Source organism: Panicum virgatum, chromosome 4N (assembly GCF_016808335.1).
Source record: "Panicum virgatum strain AP13 chromosome 4N, P.virgatum_v5, whole genome shotgun sequence".
Classification (NCBI taxonomy): domain Eukaryota; kingdom Viridiplantae; phylum Streptophyta; class Magnoliopsida; order Poales; family Poaceae; genus Panicum; species Panicum virgatum.
In genome coordinates, this window is record NC_053148.1 from 3,826,529 (window position 1) to 3,846,617 (window position 20,089).

The 20,089-nt window shown below is 44.1% G+C and overlaps 2 protein-coding genes and 1 non-coding gene across 3 annotated transcripts; 1 reads left to right on the top strand and 2 right to left on the bottom strand.

Moving 5' to 3' along the window:
* Positions 1-387: 387 nt before the first annotated feature.
* LOC120669856 (DNA repair protein RadA-like) lies at positions 388-11,639 on the top strand. Its single transcript, XM_039949726.1, has 15 exons — positions 388-1,218; positions 1,483-1,538; positions 2,108-2,166; positions 2,405-2,476; positions 2,687-2,770; positions 3,418-3,525; positions 4,606-4,668; positions 4,775-4,855; positions 5,146-5,211; positions 6,263-6,418; positions 6,592-6,669; positions 9,889-9,927; positions 10,310-10,392; positions 10,493-10,565; positions 11,215-11,639. Exons 1-15 carry the CDS (start codon positions 410-412, stop codon positions 11,383-11,385), a joined length of 1,998 nt encoding a protein of 665 aa, XP_039805660.1. The 5' UTR covers positions 388-409; the 3' UTR covers positions 11,386-11,639.
* Positions 11,640-11,910: 271 nt separating this feature from the next.
* LOC120671755 lies at positions 11,911-12,060 on the bottom strand. The gene has a single exon (XR_005673844.1). It is a non-coding gene; the product is annotated as a U4 spliceosomal RNA (small nuclear RNA).
* Positions 12,061-12,734: 674 nt separating this feature from the next.
* LOC120669871 (ATP-dependent 6-phosphofructokinase 6-like) lies at positions 12,735-19,817 on the bottom strand. The gene is made up of 14 exons (XM_039949750.1): positions 19,373-19,817; positions 16,628-16,674; positions 16,502-16,541; positions 16,326-16,388; positions 16,100-16,237; positions 15,827-15,985; positions 15,615-15,668; positions 15,393-15,461; positions 15,169-15,298; positions 14,082-14,122; positions 13,765-13,986; positions 13,615-13,660; positions 13,371-13,525; positions 12,735-13,237 (listed from the first exon to the last, which is right to left on the bottom strand). The coding sequence occupies exons 1-14, from the start codon at positions 19,655-19,657 to the stop codon at positions 13,025-13,027; spliced, it is 1,662 nt and encodes a 553-aa protein (XP_039805684.1). The 5' UTR covers positions 19,658-19,817; the 3' UTR covers positions 12,735-13,024.
* Positions 19,818-20,089: the final 272 nt, after the last annotated feature.

The following is a 20,089-nucleotide window of genomic DNA, read 5'->3' on the forward strand; positions in this document are numbered from 1 at the left end:
CTCAGGCCCGCGGTGCGCTCGCTCGTTGCCGAGCTCGCACGGAGCTGGGCGGCGGAGGCCCTGCGGCAGCAACTTGGCAAGCTCAGGCGTGGAGACGGGGGAAGTAGACGCGGTTAGGCACCAGCCGCCACGGCTACTTGCGTTGCTTAGGAAGATAAGGGGAAGATATCGTTGGAGAGGATGATAGGTGAGCCCTTTAACTACTGTAGCTAACGGTGTTAATAAGACCATCCATCCCATCCTTCTTAGTGTGCTGTGACAAATGGCCACAAAATTTTAGTGTTTTGGGGCAAAGACTATAATTTTTTAATGTGCTCGAGTAAAAACCACATTTGAAGAGTGTCGCATGACAAATTTTCCCTTCCTCCAAAACCCCGGCCAAAACCCTCCGAAACCCGTCCGCCTTTCCATGCCCCACCCGTCCGCCGCGATGCTCCGCTCGACCTCCTCGCTCCGCTCCCTCCTCCACCTCTCGGCTCGCCTCCTTCGCCCGCCGAACCCTCGCCTCCCACGCCCCCCTCACCCTCGCCTCCCACGCCCCCCTCACCCCCGCCTCCCCAGCTACCCGCTCGCCGCCCGCCCTCGCTTCCTCTCGTCGTCGTCATCCTCCTCCGCGCCCACCACCGGCGGCGTCGGATGGGCCACCTACGACCTGGTCACAGACAGTCTCAGAGCCTCCGCAGTGCTCCCCTCACCCTCCGCCTCCGACCCCGAGCCCCCCGCGGAGTCCAACTCCTGGGCCGTCTTCGACCCTGCGTCGGGCCGCATCGTCAAGCAGCGCTCCCCTCCTTCGTCATCCACTTCCGCGGCGGCGGCGAAGGAGGAGGAGGAGGACGAGGAGGAGGAAGAGGAGGGAGAAGGTGCGGGCGAGGGCGAGGAGAAGGGGAGGGTACGGGCGAGCGCGCGTGTCGCGAAGGCCCAGACCTCGTGGTCGTCAGTGGCGGCGCCGCGGAAGCCCGCCGGTAAGGGCGGGAAGGAGAAGTTCTCGTTCGTGTGCAGCAATTGCAAGGAGGCCGATTCGCAGTGGTGGGGCTTTTGCCGCTACTGCAACGCGGCGGGGACCTTGGAGAAGTACGTCCCGGGGACTGGTGGCAATGCCTCTGCGGAGGGGTCGCATATCGCTCGGTCGTGGATTCCTCAGAAGAGCAAGGAGATTGTGCCACAGAGCCTTCAGGAGGTGAACAAGGGGGTCAATCAGGCTAAGTGGCGCATACCCCTGTAACATTCCTCACCAGCTCAATGTTTTGTTACTGTGAGAAGTTATTAAGAGTAATCTCCAGTGGCTTCTTATCCAATGCATTCGGGGAAGTAATTGTATAGATAAATGAAGCTGTGATGTTGAAATTTGTTATATTGTTCTATATGCACGTGGTAGTTAGCTTCAAATATATTATCTCCATGCAATTTAATTGCTAGGTGACTTGCTGAGGATTTTTTTTTCTTTATTAGCTGATGACATATATGGATTTGTCTTGTTTGTAGGTCGGGGAGCTTTGGAGTGGAGATTGCTCGAGTGCTTGGTGGTGGCATTGTTCCTGGTAAACCATCTCTTTAACTTTTATGGTGTTGGTTGATAGGTAGCTTGTATCTGCCAGGCATGGATCAGGGTCGTATCTGTATAAACTCAGTTGCACTAAAGCTTTTTAAATCACTTGTAGGAATCATGTGCCAGTAAATTGCTGTTGCTAAAGTGTCATTTATTTAGAATTTTGTAAGTTGTTTCTCCTATTTGAAACGGTACTGAATCAAGCTTACAGTACCACATAGCAAATCTATAGCAAACTATGTGCTAGTAACATGCTCATAATTGCATCTGTGATTCCAGAATGTTGAGCTTCTTGCAATATTTCTTTGAGTAAAGTTAGGACTCATAGCTGCACCTTATAGTACACAATTCTTCTGCCATACATGCCGCAACTTCTTTAACATTTCTTCTGTACGTGTTATTTGGCGAACTACCTATCATAGGAGAGTTCTGATACCAAAAGAAGCATTCACTGTTGTGGTCATTATTTTCCACAAATGTAAATGTGACAACTGCCAAGTCACATAAGCATCTTTCTATCCCATTAATCGGTGCTTTACCTATTACATCAAACTTATGCAGGCTCCTTGATATTAGTCGGTGGGGATCCAGGTGTTGGCAAAAGTTCATTGTTGTTACAGGTAAAATATGTACACATTTGGCTATACAGTGTTAGTTTGACTTGCATTTTTGTCTTGGTGCGTTCAATTCAATATGATTGCTGCGTTCATTTGTCCACACTATACCATTCAATATATTTCTAATTAGTTTCTTACATTTTGAGTTATGTAGTTTTCTGTAACCTTATTCCTTAGCATTTGGAATATAACAGATGTTTCTGTCTCTGGAATCTGACAAATGTGTTTTCTGTATCTGTAGCTTGCTTCGAATATATTGGAGGGTTTCAAGGTTGAGGAGTCTTCGCCTGTTGTATATGTTTCTGGTGAGGAGGTTAGTTATGGCTGGAACTGGAACTTACAGTCTCTTAAATCTTTATGGCCTATCCAATCTCCGTAGCTTACATTCTTATTTGTCTTATTCACTGATCTGTATAATGTTTTTTTTTCTGTTAGCCTTCAGTATTTGATTATTTCTCTTTGATTTGAATTTTGTAGAATCTTAGAACACTATATTTGCTATAACTTTGTAACTATGCTCCAGAGTATTGAGCAAATTGGAAACAGGGCTGATCGGATGAGTATCACGTCTAGCAAGTTATACCTCTACTCTGGTACGGAGATTGAGGTAATCTGTTCATCTGGCACCACTTGTGCATACTCCTAAATTTTATTTTTTGGATCATAGACCCATTTTTATGTAAGGTGAACATGCTAGTCTTTATTACCATTGGGAAACTCCTTATAATTCCATTGAACAAAGTTACTGTAACATAATGTTCTGGAGTGCCAAAAATATGTAGTAAAACTCTTTGCTCATCTCAGCCATTTTTCACCTAAATGAGCTTTCCTAATACCAGCAAATAAGACTACTGATAGATAGGTATTTTGTTCTGGGCTAATCTACTCATTGGTTTTACCATTTTATGATTCAACATGCATCAATACCACTATCATCTGTAATTATCTATAAAGCTGCTAGTGTCCTGTACTTCTTCTGTTCAAATTCGTACTTCATATCAACAAAGCAAAACTAACAGCCTGAGAATCACATGTTTCAAAGATTTTCTACAATATTGGGTTTTTCTTGTAAAAACTGAGCAATCTGCATGTTATCTAAAATGTATTTATTATAGATGACAACGGCCCTGACTAAAGTTATAAGAGGATCTCTTTTTACCATCTGTCCTAATTAAAACATTTCTCAGAAGAAACCTTAACAATCCCTCTGATTCTGATATACCATCTATATTCCTCAAAAATCTTGTTTCACAGGATATCTTGGACAAAATTCAACCACTGTCTCCAAGGGCTCTTATTATCGATTCAATTCAAACAGTTTATGTCAAATCATTCGCTGGAAGTGCTGGCAATTTAGCACAGGTGCTTCTATTAGTTCACCTATAATTTTCAGGTTATATTGAGACCAGCCTTGCATGCCAACATGTCATGTCTTCTCATTATTGGCTAGTTGTCTACGTTAAATTTATTTACTGTTATTCTGTATCAGTTTCATTTGCTTTTGCCATAATAATGATAGATAGTGTTGTGGAACTTGTATATGTTCGGGCAATGAAGTTCATTCTTCAATTCAAACGAATTCAAGGGCTTGCATTGTTTTCAGTACTTTCCATTTAGGTTGAGCTTGATATGCAATATGCCTTTTCTGTATATTATGAGCACAATTTGGTGCGGTCCTGACTTTGTAGACCCTGGGCCCTGGGGGAGGGGAACTCTTGGCCTTGGCGAGCTGTCCGGGAGTTTTTTTTCCCTTCCATGCCTCTCTGTTCAGATCTATGAAGCCTGGTTAGAGAATAGAACTTAGTAGTTGGTTCTTAGTTCTTAATCTTTTAGAGATGCACTCCCATCCTTATATAGATGGGATGGTTTGACCTCTAAGAAATGCCTCTCTGTTCAGATCTATGAAGTGTGGTTAGAGAATAGAACTTAGTAGTTGGTTCTTAGTTCTTAATCTTTTAGAGATGCACTCCCATCCTTATATAAATGGGATGGTTTGACCTCTAAGAAACTTAGCACTAAACAAGATATGTAAAATAATACCAATGTCATGATTGACTAGCAGAGTAACCAGACAATAAGCTGTGTTTGCATCTAAATGACATAAGCGGCAACCTTGCTGTTGCAGCATAAGGGCTCGGGATTGCACATCAGATGAGCCTTCTCGTGCTACAGTACCTGGCTCGCCGCTCATAGTCTTGAACATGTCCAGATTCAAGCAAAAGTAATTTCATGGATATTTTTATGCAATAGACATCGATGTAGGAATCGGCATTATTTTTCAGTTTTATTACAGAATCTAGCATAGTTTACATCTTTTAGCTTGAGATGGTGCCAAATCTATGGGATAGAAGTCCACACTGTTGAACTAGACTATGTTACATGGTACTGAATAATTCATATCTATGTTGCCTGTTGTAAATCTCTGCCTTTTGTATTCAACAGGTCAAGGAATGCACCTCTGCCTTGTTACGATTTGCAAAACTGACTAATATCCCTGTTTTCTTGGTAAGCTAACCACCATGCAAGAAGTTTATGGACACATCCTAGACAAATTACTGCCTTTATTTTCTTCTCGTTAGTAGCATCTTATCACTTCTTTTTGATATTTCAGATTGGACATGTTACAAAAAGTGGTGATATCGCTGGTCCTCGCCTCTTAGAGCACATAGTGGATGTTGTTCTGTACATGGAGGTTGGTGAATTACTCTTCCAAATATTGGAGGAAAATATGAACATTTCTTGAAACTTTCAAGTGCTTTGTGTTGTCATTTGTATCATGGAAGGTAGAATGATCCAGTTCATACAACTAGATCATCTTCAGAAATATAGAAAAGTAATACTTGTTTATAAATCTCTAAGATGATAAACATGTAAAATGCTAACACAATAAAGGTTTAAATTGTGCTGCTTATTTCAGGTTTATGTTTATTTGCAAATTTATACATGTTAACCATGATGAAAAGATTCGTCCTCTTATTTTAGGGAGAGAGATGTTCATCCCATCGACTGCTGCGGTCGGTTAAGAATCGTTTCGGTTCAACAGATGAGGTATACTCCCATGCCGTCTATCAACTATCAAATTTGCTCCACAAGTGTATAAAAATATCAATACTGTCATACTGGACTAACCTGCAAAATGGGTACAACACGGTTATGTTAAAAATGGAAACTGTTGCCTGATTCTTATATGGATAGTTGATTGCAGTAGTTTGACAAACCCTATATGTTACAGTTCAGGCGTTCATCTAGTATAATTTACTTGTGATAATGCTAATGTATTTGAACTAAGGCTAGACCATCATACTGCACAAATTACTATAGATTGCAGGAGTAAACTGTAATAGTTGTCATAGCTTATTTTTCATCTTCTATTGTTTTAAACATTCAGAAATTCAAACTTGTTTGTGTCCTTGTGCTTGTAACAAAGCTGCAAACTTATGTACCTAACAATCTTCTAGCGCAGGGCTATGTTGCACATGACTTAATGAGGTGCCAGACTTCCTTTTGAATTGCCCAGATCATGATTGTATCCTGTTCATGGATAATCCAATATGATTCCTAGTTCCATGAAAAAAAGAACCAAATAATTATTGAGTTTTCCCCTTCCGATCTGACTGCTGTGTTGCACTACCCCTCCCTCTCCATTTGCCCTCCTTTTGTTTTTTTTTCTTCCTTTTTTCATGGTTGTTCTATCAATCCATCCTTTGCCTCCCCTTCATGTGCCGCTATGCCCATCTAGAGCTTTGCCAATTCTCCTTCCAGGTTGGTTGATGCCTTCTTCACTCTTGCTCCTGGACATCTTTATCCTTCTAAAATAAGACTCATCCTACTGCATCTACCATTGCCAACAAGGTAATTGCTTGTTACAGGAGTGTGATCCTCTGTCTGCGTGTAACTCCATAATTTGGACTGTTGTATCAGAACCCCTACTACAATTTCTCTTGTGAACAGCTGTTTGTAAACCTGCCATTTGAGATGTGTACCTGTTCTCTTTTTATCTTTAATTTCATGGTCATTTTTGTGTTCATGAGACATCAAACTTTATGGAAGATATTAAAGAACATGTATTCACTTGTTCCATTTCCTCTTATTGTTCCAGCTTGGTGTATTTGAGATGGCTGAATTTGGTCTGCAAGCTGTTCTGAATCCTAGCCAGATGTTCTTAACTGAGCATGACTCTGATTCTGAAATTCTAGCCGGGCTTGCTGTAGCTGTTATTTTAGATGGATCTAGGACCTTTGCTATCGAAGTTCAGGTATTGCAATCTTCACTGTATGATCACTGGGTCTTATTGAAGTGACTATATTATTTCCCTTCCAATACTTAATATTGTATCTTTGTTCTCATAGTGTCACATACTTGAGTTGTCAGTAGCTCTAATTTAAAAGGCAATGGACTTCCGTGAGGTGAAATTTCTTCCATTTGCAGGCATTGTGTGTTTCTGGTTCTCATCGTTCTGGACAAGTAGTTGGCATACCATCAAGAAGGGCTGATGTCATAATCTCTGTAAGTGTCAAGTTAACACATCCAACCAATAAAGCACTGCACCTCTGATAAACTGCCACTTGCATGTTAACTTCTTATAGGGTATAAATCTATGGATAAGCTCCAGCAGGGTGACTTGTAAAATTGGGATCCTGTGAAATTAATATTGTTGCTAGCTTATCTTTAGCTTGATAACACCATTATTTTGGTGTAGCTGCATAAATAGTGCCAGACCTGACTTCTTTTATTCAGCTCAAGATCATTCTGTCACAGTCGAATTCACATAAGTCTGCAAAAATAGCACCTTAACCTGAGTTGCCATTAGATTTCATGTCATCTCGACAGCTTATCTAGCTTATTTTGATGTGAACACTAATAAGTTTGCCTATGTATGTTAGCTTATCTAGCTTTATAGGAGATCTTAATGGTCATGTAGGAACCACAAACACAGGGTTCGAGACGGCACATGGGGGTTTTGGTTTTGGTAGCAGAAATCCGGAAGGGGAGGAAGTCTTAGACTTTGCTGTAGCTTTTGACCTAATGCTAGCCAACACTTTCTTTCAAAAGAGAGAGTCCCACTTAGTGACCTTCAGTAGTGGCCAACACACTAGTCAGATCGACTTTATCCTCACAAGAAGAGAGGATAAACGAGCATGCTTCGATTGTAAGGTGATACTCGGAGAGTGTGTAGTTTCCCAACATAAGCTGCTGGTGGCCGACTTTCGTTTTCAGATGCGTGCCCGTAGGTCTAAACAAGCCAAGATCGCAAGAACGAAGTGGTGGAAGCTAAAAGGGGAGATGGCCGAGGTATTCAAGGGAAAAGTTATTGTGGAGGGCTCTTGGAATGAAGAGGGCGACGCAAACTACATGTGGGAGAAGATGGCGACCTGCATTCGGAAGGTAGCTTCGGAAGTTTTTGGGATGACCAGAGGGGGTGGGTGCAAAACTAAAGACACGTGGTGGTGGAACGAGGACGTCCAGAGGGCTATTAAGGAGAAGAAAGAGTGTTATAAGCGTTTGTTTCTTGATAGGAGTGCAGATAATATAGAGAAGTACAAGGTGGCAAAGAAGATCGCAAAGCGAGCTGTGAGTGAGGCGAAGGGTCGGGCTTATGAGGATATGTACCAACGACTGAATACAAAGGAAGGAGAGAAGGACATCTATAGGATGGCGAGGGTGCGTGAGAGAAAGACGAGGGACTTCAGCCAGGTTAAGTGCATTAAGGACGATATGGATCAGCTCTTGGTGAAGGAGGATGAAATCAAACTTAGATTGCAAGAGTATTTTGACAGACTGTATAACGGGGATAATGAGAATACAACTTTTCAGCTGGACGACTCTTTTGATGACACCAACAGGCGCTTTGTGAGGAGGATTCAAGAATTTGAGGTCAAAGAGGCGTTGAAAAGGATGAAAAGAGGTAAGGTGACAGACCCTGATGGTATTCCAGTCGAGGTGTGGAGGTGCCTAGGTGATATAGCTATAGTTTGGCTAACAAAACTTTTCAACCGTATTTTTCGGTCGAACAAGATGCCTGAAGAGTGGAGAAGGAGTATATTGGTGCCGATCTACAAGAACAAAGGGGATATTCAAAGCTGCACCAACTACCGGGGAATTAAGTTGATGAGCCATACTATGAAGCTATGGGAGAGAGTTATTGAGCATCGTTTGAGAGGGATGACGCGGGTCACTATGAACCATTTTGGTTTCATGCCTGGAAGGTCAACCATAGAAGCAATTTTCCTAATAAGACATGTCATGGAGCGGTATAGAGAGTAGAAGAAGGACCTACACATGGTTTTCATTGACTTGGAGAAGGCTTATGACAAGATACCACGGAATATGATGTGGTGGGCTTTGGATAGGCATAAAGTCCCAACAAAGTATGTGGCCCTCATTAAGGACATGTACAATAATGTAATGACTAGGGTCCGAACAAGTGATGGTGACACAGATGACTTTCCGATTAAGATAGGACTACATCAAGGATCAGCTTTGAGCCCGAATCTTTTTGCCCTAGTGATGGATGAGGTCACAAGAGACATACAAGGTGATATTCCTTGGTGTATGCTTTTCGCTGATGATGTCGTGTTAGTTGATGAAAGCCGTGCGGGAGTGAATAGGAAGCTGGAGTTGTGGCGGCAAACGCTAGAGTCCAAAAGTTTTAGACTTAGCAAGACTAAAACTGAGTATATGAGGTGTGACTTCGGTGTCACTCATGAGGAGGGAGATGTTAGTTTGGAAGGCCAAGTAGTGCCCAAGAAGGATACCTTTCGATATTTGGGATCGATGCTACAGAGAGATGGAGATATTGATGAGGATGTTAGTCATAGAATCAAAGCGGGATGGATGAAGTGGCGCCAAGCATCTGGCGTCTTTTGTGACAAGAAGGTACCTCAGAAGTTAAAAGGCAAGTTTTATAGAACGGTGATTAGACCGGCAATGTTGTATGGTGCGGAATGTTGGCCTACAAAAAGGCGGCACGCCCAACAATTAAGTGTTGCAGAAATGCGCATGTTGCGTTGGATTTGTGGGCATACAAGGATGGATCGAGTTCGAAATGATGATATACGGGATAGGCTAGGGATAGCACCAATTGAAGAAAAGCTTATCCAACACCGGCTGAGATGGTTTGGACATGTCCAATGGAGACCGCCAGAGGCACCAGTGCATAGTGGTATTCTAAAGCACGACGGTAATATGAGGAGAGGCAGGGGCCGGCCGAAGTTGACATGGGAAGAAACAATTAGAAGAGACTTGAAAGACTGGAGTATACCTAGAGATTTGTCTTTGGATAGGAGTGCTTGGAAAGCCGCGATTCACGTGCCAGAACCATGAATAATGGTCTTTGTTGGGTTTCAACTCTAGCCTACCCCAACTTGCTTGGGATTAAAAGGCTTTGTTGATGTTGATGTATGTTAGCCCTCTTACAGACTTGGTTTTGCATGTTTTGTTGCATTCTGCTGGAATAAGCGGAAAATGAGGTTGGTTTCCAGATTACAGGAATATATATGTGGGATGAGATGTTTTGGTAGTATGTGTTCTTTGACATTATAACCATTGACACAAATACACATGACCTCTGGGAGCATGGACGCACACTGTCCATACAGATGCTCACACCGAGTAAAGTTGCACCAAGATTTGATCCCTAGCACAACCAGAGTCACAACTCAACGATTGACAAATACCATTTTCCCTATATTTTGTGAAATGATAATCTTGTTTGTTATTTTGTAGGTTCTTATGAAGCAAGCAGGCCTAAAACTTCAGGATAATGTAAGTTCGTAGAGATTACTTTTTAATTAGTACTAATCAGACAATATATGTTTCTTTACAATGTGTCGGTGTTAATTCTGAGATAAAATCAGTTGGCTGTCATATGTATAGGCTTACTATTTGCATCAGTGTGGTCTGATGACCTAGTTTGCGTCAACATTAGAGCAGGTGATATGTGGATGTCCTGACATGTTTGATGCATTCGAATTCTGGTTGTATTAAGCGAGTATGTGATATGGTAATGGCATAACTCTGACCATGTTCACTAAATCTCTTAAGTTGCCAAATTTTGGATTAGGGAATAATACAGAAATGCACTAGTGACAATTTTCTATGTTTGTTCCGATATTCTTCTGGTGCTATATTGCTGGTCATGCTGCAGGCTATTTTTTTGAATGTCGTCAGTGGCTTCGAGTTGACTGAGACCGCAGGAGATCTGGCGATAGCAGCTTCAATTTGCAGCAGGTAGTAATTCTAGTGCTTTATTTTAGAGTCATTACCAGTTTTGGTCTATCTTTTCACTGTTTGTCCATTTTAAGGAAGCCTCTTTTCTTTCTGTCTTCAGTTTCTTGGAGTTTCCTATCCCAAATGATGTTGCATTTATTGGAGAGATCGGTCTTGGCGGTGAACTTAGAACTGTAAGCTTTCTTCTGTTCCATGTTTGCTTTATCCGTAATCTGAGTTGACACTTGACAGGAAATACATAACATATGTTGGTGAAAAGAATAGTGGAGATTAATGCTTGAATTTTTTTTTTAAAAACGCCTATCTTATTCTTCCAGGCCTTCACAAATGTCTATTGTGCTGTTAAAATTTACTGTCCAAACAAGTAATCAGTGACTGCAAACTATATCTCTGATCCCCATACAGTTTTCCATAAGCTATATCCCAGCCAATCCTGTCTTTCGCGTGTATATCCTGGCCTCAAAAAAGTTAGCTAGATAGAGTGAAAAATTGGAAACCAAACACCAAAATCGTTTACTTGAGATAACCCCAAAAGGTCACTTATTTGTGGAGTACTCCATCCCATGAAACGTGCAATTCTGTGTTTGAAAAAAATCCCACAGAGCAATTCTAGAAATCGGATCTTAACTACCTGCCTAATTAAGTGATCAGATTTGATTTGCATGTTAAAACTAACTGCATGTGGCAAACAAACGGAGGAGTAGACTACATGACAGTAAGCGAAGAGGCCAAATTGGCATATCCAAACGGGATAACATTTGCCAAGTTTGTTTCAACTGTAACCAGTTGTCGTAATATTTCTTTCTATTTTCTGTTTAAAAGGTACCAAGAATGGACAAGCGAGTGATGGCTATTGCGAAGCTGGGATACAAGAAATGTGTAGTTCCCAGGACTTCCGAGAAGTTGCTCAAACCACTTAATCTGGATATAGAGATCTTGCCATGCAGCAACCTGAAGCAGTTTATAAACGCCATATTTAGGCCCCAAGGCTGATGCTGTCGTGGAAGATATGCTTGCTTTACCAAAGCTGACCGTAGGGATTCAGGGTTAGACATTAGAGTATTGTAGGTCAAGGGCTTGGCTACTTGGATTGGTGTAAGGCGTGTAGCATAGTGCCAGTTAACAGTGACGGGTTTCGTGTTGGCTTCCAGCCTAGACGGCCGTGAATTTGCCAATTTGGCTATCTTTATTCTTTCGTGCAAATTTGAAGCTTTATTCTATGTCTTGTCCAGTTGTCCCTAGCTTCATAGCATAGCTTTATAAAATATTTCACTAAGCCTTCTTTGATTTTTGCATCACTAAGCCTGATTGGTTGGGAACAAAAATCTGCCCACCCAAAATTATTTAGACATGCCAATAATTTGGCACTCGTTTAGTACCAAGTGAGAGGACAAAAATATTCGAAGCAAATATATTTCGGACCCAAAACAGAACACAACGTAACGGAGCCAATCGAGAAACTAATAAAGACAAGCACTATATTTCACTTGATTTTATAAAATTTACTTTGATTTGTAGGGCTTTCCCCTCTCCGAAGAGAAGGAGCCCTTCCAGAAATTCTCAGTGGCCCAGAGGGCCAAAGAGGGGGTTTGGAAATAGTTTTCAACCAGCAATTGACGCGCCTCGGTATTACCTCACTAGCTGCGTCATTGCCCCAAGCGCAAAGATGGTTTTAAATGTGCGCCCGCCCCCTACTCTTATACCCGCGTCCCCAGCGCGCGCGTCTCTCCTCTTCCGAGGTGGGGCTAAACGAAACAACCAGCTCCGAGCACCCGCACCGCCTCACGACTGACGAGTCACGAGTCGGTTTTGGGCTCGTTTCGCGCTCTATTCATGGGCCCTGTCAGCTTTCGTCCTCTTCTTCTTCCCTGGGTCTCGTTCGACATGGGCTTTGGCCCGGCTTTTCCAGTGATCAAATCAAGATGAATGCAGCCCACTGATATTTACCTGTAAATAATGACGTTTACCACTGGTAAATTCCCGTAAGCGCAGCATTAATTGGCGAGTGATGAGTGACCTCCGCGGTAAGTAACCTCGACCCTCGTGTCTCGTGTCCGTCCCCACTCACTCGCAAGGTACCCCTCGCCGCCGCCCGGGGTGGGTGGGGGCGTTTTCAGTTAGAGCAAGTATTATGGATGGTTGAGAGTTGGCTGAAAGTTTATGTGGATCAAGAGAAAGAAAAGGGTAGACGTCTCCTTGCTGGCTTTGCCGAGCTTCCCTTTCGTCGTTCGGCCCGTGGGCTTCCTTCTGCCGTTTCTTCCACCTCCGCAGAGAGTTCCAGCGGCGGCGGGGCATACGGAGCCATAATGACACGCACGGAGTTCTATTAAAAAATCCGGCAATAGTATGACGTACACATTCCAGGAACTGTGTTCTTACAGTTCTAGATTCTCTATATAATATTCTAATTTCTAGTGTTCCTGAGCTTATTCCAAAAGAAACAGCAGATAGTCTACCAGCTGAACTATACAAAGATATATTTATTTAGCACCGAGTTAGAGATAGGGTTTTCCCCTGGAAAAATTGGTCAGGGATATATAAGCGGACTGGAAAAATGGCATCATCAGTTGCCATAGCAACTAAATAGGCTGAAAAAAAAGGTTTATCTGCACCACATAAGCGGACGTTGATCTCACTTCGTATCACCAGAGTTGGGACCTTCAACCTTCCCGTCAAGCTTCCGATGGGAAGGCGAGCCATCTATAAGTTGGGCCGTCCTTTCCTGTTCCTTCTTCGCCTCTTCGACAACTTTGTTGCACAGGAAGCTTGGCTGGTTGGTCGAGGAGAGCAGCCTTGCCCACATCCTGTCGGTTATCGAAACTCTGTTCTGCTTCTCGGTTATCCTCTGGAGTGAGTGATGCAGATAATCAGTACAAAGGGCATTGAAGCAGAATGGAGTAGGCTTTAAACTTAGCTTGTGATGCTGAAATGCGGTAAAGATAACTCCCTGTTCTGATTGTGAATATACGGTGACTTACATAGAAGGGAATATAGCAATGCCGACCATTCACTTGACCAATGGTGAAGCCAGTATATCCAGCCATGGCACCATGGACCACACTGTGAGCCAACAGTGTGCAATAGACGTTATCAGATGCATTGCTAGGGATGGCACGGATCATGTATGTCGGATCTGCAATAGAAGAAGGAACATCATCTGAGATCTGCTACTGTGAAACTAGGAATTCTGAACCCTGAAACATATTAAAAAAAAACACTGACCTATGTACTTCAGATTAATGGTCATCTTGTTTCTCTTGAAGTACTCCTGAATTCACAAGTAAAACATTGATTAAGCAAGTGCTTATATTGCAGATGAGAGCAACATCTAGACAGTAGATGGGAGGTGCAAGTGGAATATCCATGTCTCACATTTATCTTTTGAGATAACCAAAGACCAACGTCAAGAAGCAGCTCATTGCCTGAGGCATCTTTCCCAATTGACTGCATGGTTTCAGCAATAAGTTTCTGTCCGGCACCCTCAGCAACAACAATAACCATATGACCATTATCCTTCAAACGCTTTTCTATATATCTGAAAAGTCCACCTTCACCTTCCAGATAGAAAGGTGACTCTGGAATCAAGCAACAATCCTGACAAAAGGAGCACATTTGATCCCTTTATTCTTGTGTGCAAAACATAGAAATACACCCAACATAGTTTTGGCTCGATGGAGATGTATACATACCACGTCCCTGCTAGCCAGAGTAGCATAATGCGCAATAAAACCTGCATCAGTAAAAAAAATGTCATTATTCAAATTTATGAGGAAAACATGAATGAACAAGTTAGTTAATCTAGAAATCAGTAAGGAGTGTATCTGTATATGGATAAGAACTTATGCGATTTACTTCAAATTTGAGACTAGATTCAAAGGAATCCCCCCCCCCCCCACCCCCTTCCAGTCGAACCTCGAGGAAGGAACATAGGCACGTTGAGTTGATTATCTATCCATCCATGTTATCTAAAGCTCTTGCATATACAAACAAGGAAATGAGCTAAATGCACCCTAGAAGGAAGTGGAAAACCCATAACTCAATAAGCTCACGTATGCCAGCTATTCCGATATTTCTACTCAAGAGAGCATGAAACATAACAAGCAACAATTGGCCATAGTAGCATCAGTCATGTTAATCTTTTCAAATATAAATTCAAAGATATTCTTCAAATTTTTTTAGACTGACAGGCGCAAAACGCCCTGCCCCATTTCATCCATTAGACAAAATAAAGCAATCTGTCTGTGTAGCAGCTTAAAGCAAGAAAGATATTATTCAAATTTCCATAGAAGTTCATCGAGAAACTGATATAACATACAGACATCCAAGAATTTCATAGAGGCACAGGAGTTTTCCTCGAAGGTACCGCTTACAGTAAGATATTAGCAGAAAAGCGTACAAAAATAAGTTAGGGGCCGTTTAGTTCCCTGGGTGAAAATTTTTGGATGTCAAATCGATTGTTTGACCAGATGTCGGGAGGGCTTTTCGGACACTAATTAAAAAACTAATTTCAGAACTCACTTGGAAACCGCGAGACGAATCTTTTGAGGCCTTTGACCGCATCATTAGAACATGTGGGTTACTATAGCACTTATGGCTAATCATGCAATAATTAGGCTTAAAAGATTCGTCTCGTCGTGTACATCCAAACTGTGTAATTAGTTTTGTTATTTAATTACATTTAGTGCTTCATACATGTGTTTAAAGGGGAGGTGAAAATTTTTGGGAACTAAACGGCCCCTTACTAGCATAACATATTGCTCTCTCATTGAAGCTTACCACTGTGTCGACCCATTAGCTTGACAAGACCTATACCGTTCTCAGCACTTACAGCTTCCACATGAGCAGCATTTATTGCACGTTGAGCCTCCTCGACTGCTGTGTCGAAACCAAATGACTTGTCAATTACCTAAACATAGGTAACAATGGGTTCATGAATAAAGGGTACGCGTCAAATGTCATATTCCACCAAAATATCACTAAAATGTGGAGAACTGTATTACAGGGATGTCATTGTCAATAGTCTTTGGAATGCCAGCAACAGAAACTTTCAGACCACGCCTTTTAACTTCCTGAAGAAGATTCAAGGAAAGAGTGACTTACAAACATATTACAGTAATTGGTTGTGATAATATACGATTGGCTGGCTATCAAGACACCATCAAGAAAGGCTATAATTCAAGCAGGTCTAAAAACACTTTCTGCTAGTCTAAAATTGTGCTTACTTCAAATATAACTCCTGCTCCCCTTTGAGTACCATCACCACCAATTACATAGACCTGAACAGAGCATCAAAGAGTTGAGCCAATGTACAGGTTTAACTGTCTCAGGTTGGTAAACGAATCTTCATGGTGCTAATAAATTAAGAGAAGTACACAGTGGTAACAGGAATGAGACAAAAATGTGCAGACTAGAAATGCCACTTTCTTTCATGTACCTGATTTATGCCACGATCTTGAATACTGTCAACAATCTTCATGGTGTCATGGCCTCCTCGGGATGATCCGAGAATAGTCCCACCCCTTTTGTGAATGTCATTTACACTCTTTGGAGTCAAAGTGATGGTGTTGCGAGCATAGAAGCCTCTATACCCACCCTATGAGAAAATAAACACGAGGACATCAAATGAGTGCTGACAAACTCCAGGGGTAGTAGAATGATTGATTACATGCTTTATGTGGACTTCGCGGCACGATGTAATGACTTTTACCTGAATCCCAAGTATCTTGGTGACACCATACATGTCAGATAAACCGCATACAATTTCCCTAATCACAGTATTAAGTCCAGGGCATAATCCTCCACAGGTAACAATGCATGCATGGACCTCATCTGGTTCAAAATAGACCTAGCCAAGACAAGCACAAGGTTACAAAAAGGATTATGAGGTTAGTAATATTAGCATACATAACATGAAAAGCACAAGGTTCATGTACCCTTTGGCGAGGTCCGGCACGACGGAAGTGGTTCCCTCTGGGGCCATCCTTGTGAACAACAATCTGCATTGAACAATAGTTCGCATCAAAGGATTGGTGTAAATACTTTGTAGAAGTGAAGTATTTGTATCAGAAAAAAATCTGCAGAAAGGACAAGAAGTTCCTCAAGAATTCACCTTCTGACAGACAGTGTCGTCCGGGTTTACGAAGTACTGCCTGAAGGTGAGAAATAAAAAAGACAAGTTAGTTGCAATGAGTAAGGGAAGAATTTGAGCTTATCAAGCCAGCTAGTTCAAGCTTACTTCACAACCGAGTATGCTGGGTTATCTTGCAATGGATTTGGGTAGGTCTGCGACATCAAATGAAAATTTGTCATGATCACAAATCGTTTATGGGTATCTCTCAGATTCCACATTTCATCTGTAGCCTCCATAACTAATGGCAAATCGCTATCAATGTTTTCAAATCAAGCGATTAATCGTGATTAATCGCGATTAATCGACCTTATCGGTCCAGCGCACTCGATTAGGGTCCACGACTCGATCAGGAAGCCTAATCGACCGGTCGAGCGACTAATCGGCGACTAGAGGCGATTAATCGCCCGACTAGGAGTATTCTCGATCAGGTTTTTGTAACTGGGCTAGATTGTTTGTGGGCCGGTGAGAAATTGAGAGGCCCAAAGCCCACTAGGGTTAGAACTCAAGAGAGCTCCCAGCGGCCAGCGCCACACATTCCGTCCCCGTCCGGCCGTCCCGACTCCGAGACTCCCGATTGCCGCGCTCCCTCCATTGCCGCCACTAGGGTTAGGCCGCCGCTCCCTCCATTGCCGCCGCCGCCACGGCCTGCCGGCGCCGCGAGCGAGCTCCCTTCTTCCCTCTGCTGATCCGCTCCCCATCCCGACTCCGAGACTCCCCAGTCCCGACCGAGCCGCGCTCCCTCCATTGCCGCCACTAGGGTTAGGCCGCCGCTCCCTCCATTGCCGCCGCCGCCACGGCCTGCCGGCGCCGCGCGCGAGCTCCCTTCTTCCCTCCGCTGATCCGCTCCCTCCGGCGAGCTGCCCCGACCCGCGACCTCCTTCTGTCGGCGCGCGAACGCGAGGACGGGTGACGGGTCCGGCGAGCACCAGAGAAGATGGCTTCGTCGTCCTCTGATAGTGCGGGTGAGCAGTTCCTTCTTCCCTCCTTTCCCTCCTCTGTTCCAGACTTCCAATGTGCCGATTTGCTTTCCCTCCTCTGTTCCAGACTTCCAGTGTGCCGATTTGCTGCCAAGCACCATTGCATCCTGTGATTCCTTTGCGTCTTGTGCAGAAGGGGAGCGGAGGCGCGCTATGGTGGAGGTTATAATGCCCGAAGCAGATGCACGCAGTGCTGGTGGGAGTGGTGACGCTGCCGACCGTCCTTCAGTGGTTGCCTGCACTGGTATTGTTGGTTCTTCTTCCTCAACTGCTCCAGATTCTGCAGCATATGCTGAGAAGGCTATAGCAAAACTGCCGCCACACCTTGCTGCCGAAGCCGTCGATCCGAAGAGGAAGGCAAAATCCAAAGACCCGGGATGGAAATTTGGGTGGTGGCCTGATCCAACAAAGAAGGACTTTGTGAAGTGCATATTTTGCCAGAAAACTATTCCTGCCGGAATCAAAAGGTTTAAGCAGCACCTTTCTGGTGGGAGTGCTGATTGCATCAAATGTGAACATGTGCCCGAATTAGTTTCGAGAGAGATGGATGCTTACTTGAAGAAGAATGCACGGAATGTGGTTGTGTCAATGCTATCGGATGAAGAAGGTGATGAAGCAGCGGTTGGAGAAGGTGAACTTGAACCTGAAGCGACGGAAGGTCTCCAAGGTCGACACTTCCCTAGGGCTGCTGCTGCTCATGCAAGTTCTAGCGCTGCCTCTGGTAGGATGATGACATATGTTTCTAAGAAGCGTCCAAGGAACCAACCAACTTCAACTCCAACTCCAGTTATCCCTGAAGATGATGACGGTGATGAACAAGATGAAGCAATGGAGGAGGATGACGATTCTGCTGCTGCTGGAACTGAAGAGGATGCAGGCTCCATTTGAATGATGATTTACTAGAGTAGAGATTAGAGATTTATCATAAGCCTGGCCTAGTTGGCTTTTGTTATGTATTGAACTATGTTTTTGGCTTTGTGTTGGACCTGGACCATTGTTGCTTTATCCTTCATTGCTTCTTTATTAGTTTGGTTTTGTACTTGTTGCTGCTGGCCTGCTACTGTCATATAGTGCTCTAACTTGTTAATTCTTTGTTATTCCAGCTTCAACAGGACAACAGCAACAAGTCAGCAAGAATATGGAATTATGGAGTTTGCAAAGAGGATCAGGAGCTATGGATGGAGTATGGATTATGGAGGACAAGGAACCAATTTCAAGTAAGTCACCATTTGCTCTATATTCAGTACTAGACATAGAAAACTAGACACTTTCTTGGCCTGAAATATATATGAGAATATATACTAGTAGTTCAATACTTAACTCCTATACTATATGAGAATATATATATATATATATATATATATACGGATTCTAAATGTCCTGGACGACTAGGGTCGATCAGACTCGACTAATCGACCCTAGTCGACGACTAATCACGATTAGTCTTCTGGTCCGCCCATTGTTCGATCAGACGATTAGGCGATTTAAAAACATTGATCGCTATCACTAAATCTAAATGGCCAAATTAGAAACAAGGAAAGAGTAAAAATGTACTGTATGGGATCCCTCGAAAGGCGAGTGCTGAAAAAGCACTCGCTGTGCCAATCACACCGAAAAAGCCCACGCCATATAAGCCCATAACGCAAATAACTAATAACGAACAAAAAGCACTATAAGTAATAACAAAACTGGCTGACAACTTTAGATCGCACGGATCATAATCACATTCCACGTTCTCGCATCGCACGATTCGGCCGCACCGCCACGATGCCACGCAGCGAGCAACCTCGCCTCGAGCAGCAGCGATCGATCAGCGGCTCCCCGCGCCATCCCACCAGATCGACCCCCCTCCACACGGGACGGCGGCACTCACCGGGAGATCAGGGAGGTAATCGGACACGTGCGGCACGTCCTCGAGGACGTACCCGGCCTCGCCGGACACCAGCTTGACCGCCGCCGCCCCGTCCATCGCCCCTCCGCGCCGGCTCCGCTCCGGCTCCCACGCGCGGCCCCGCGGCGTGTCCCGGCGATCGATCAGGTGGTGGTGGAGGTGGTCCCGCGGGCTCGGGACGGTGATCGGCTCGGGCGCGCCGGCGGCGGGCCTGCTGGGATCAGCAGGGGGCGAGTCAGCAGCGCGCGACGCGGGCGGCGGCGCCATGGGGGCTGGAGGAGGACGCGGTGGAAAAATCCATTGCGTGGGGCGTCCGGGAGGCTTTGTGGGGGGAAGCGGTGACGGCGACGGCGGCGGCCGGGGTGCGCGTGGCGACGAGGGGTGACGGCGACCGGAGGAGGAGACGAGCGAATGGGATGCGGGCGGGATCGACGCTGGAGGAGACGGGGAACTGGGAGAGATGCGAGGCCTGACACTTGGTGGGACCGGGCGTGCCTTTCAGGTTGTGTGGGACCGGGCCCCGCGATTCGTGTCTCACGTGACAGATTCCTGATTCGTTGTCTGCGGATGGTCACCGTTCCAAAATTCTCAGTTTTTTTGAAAGCACGGGAGCACTGTGGAGTTATCTAAGAACTTTAGATGATCACATTGACCGGACTTAACGTAGATGAGTCTGTCCGAGTAGTCTTGAAACACACC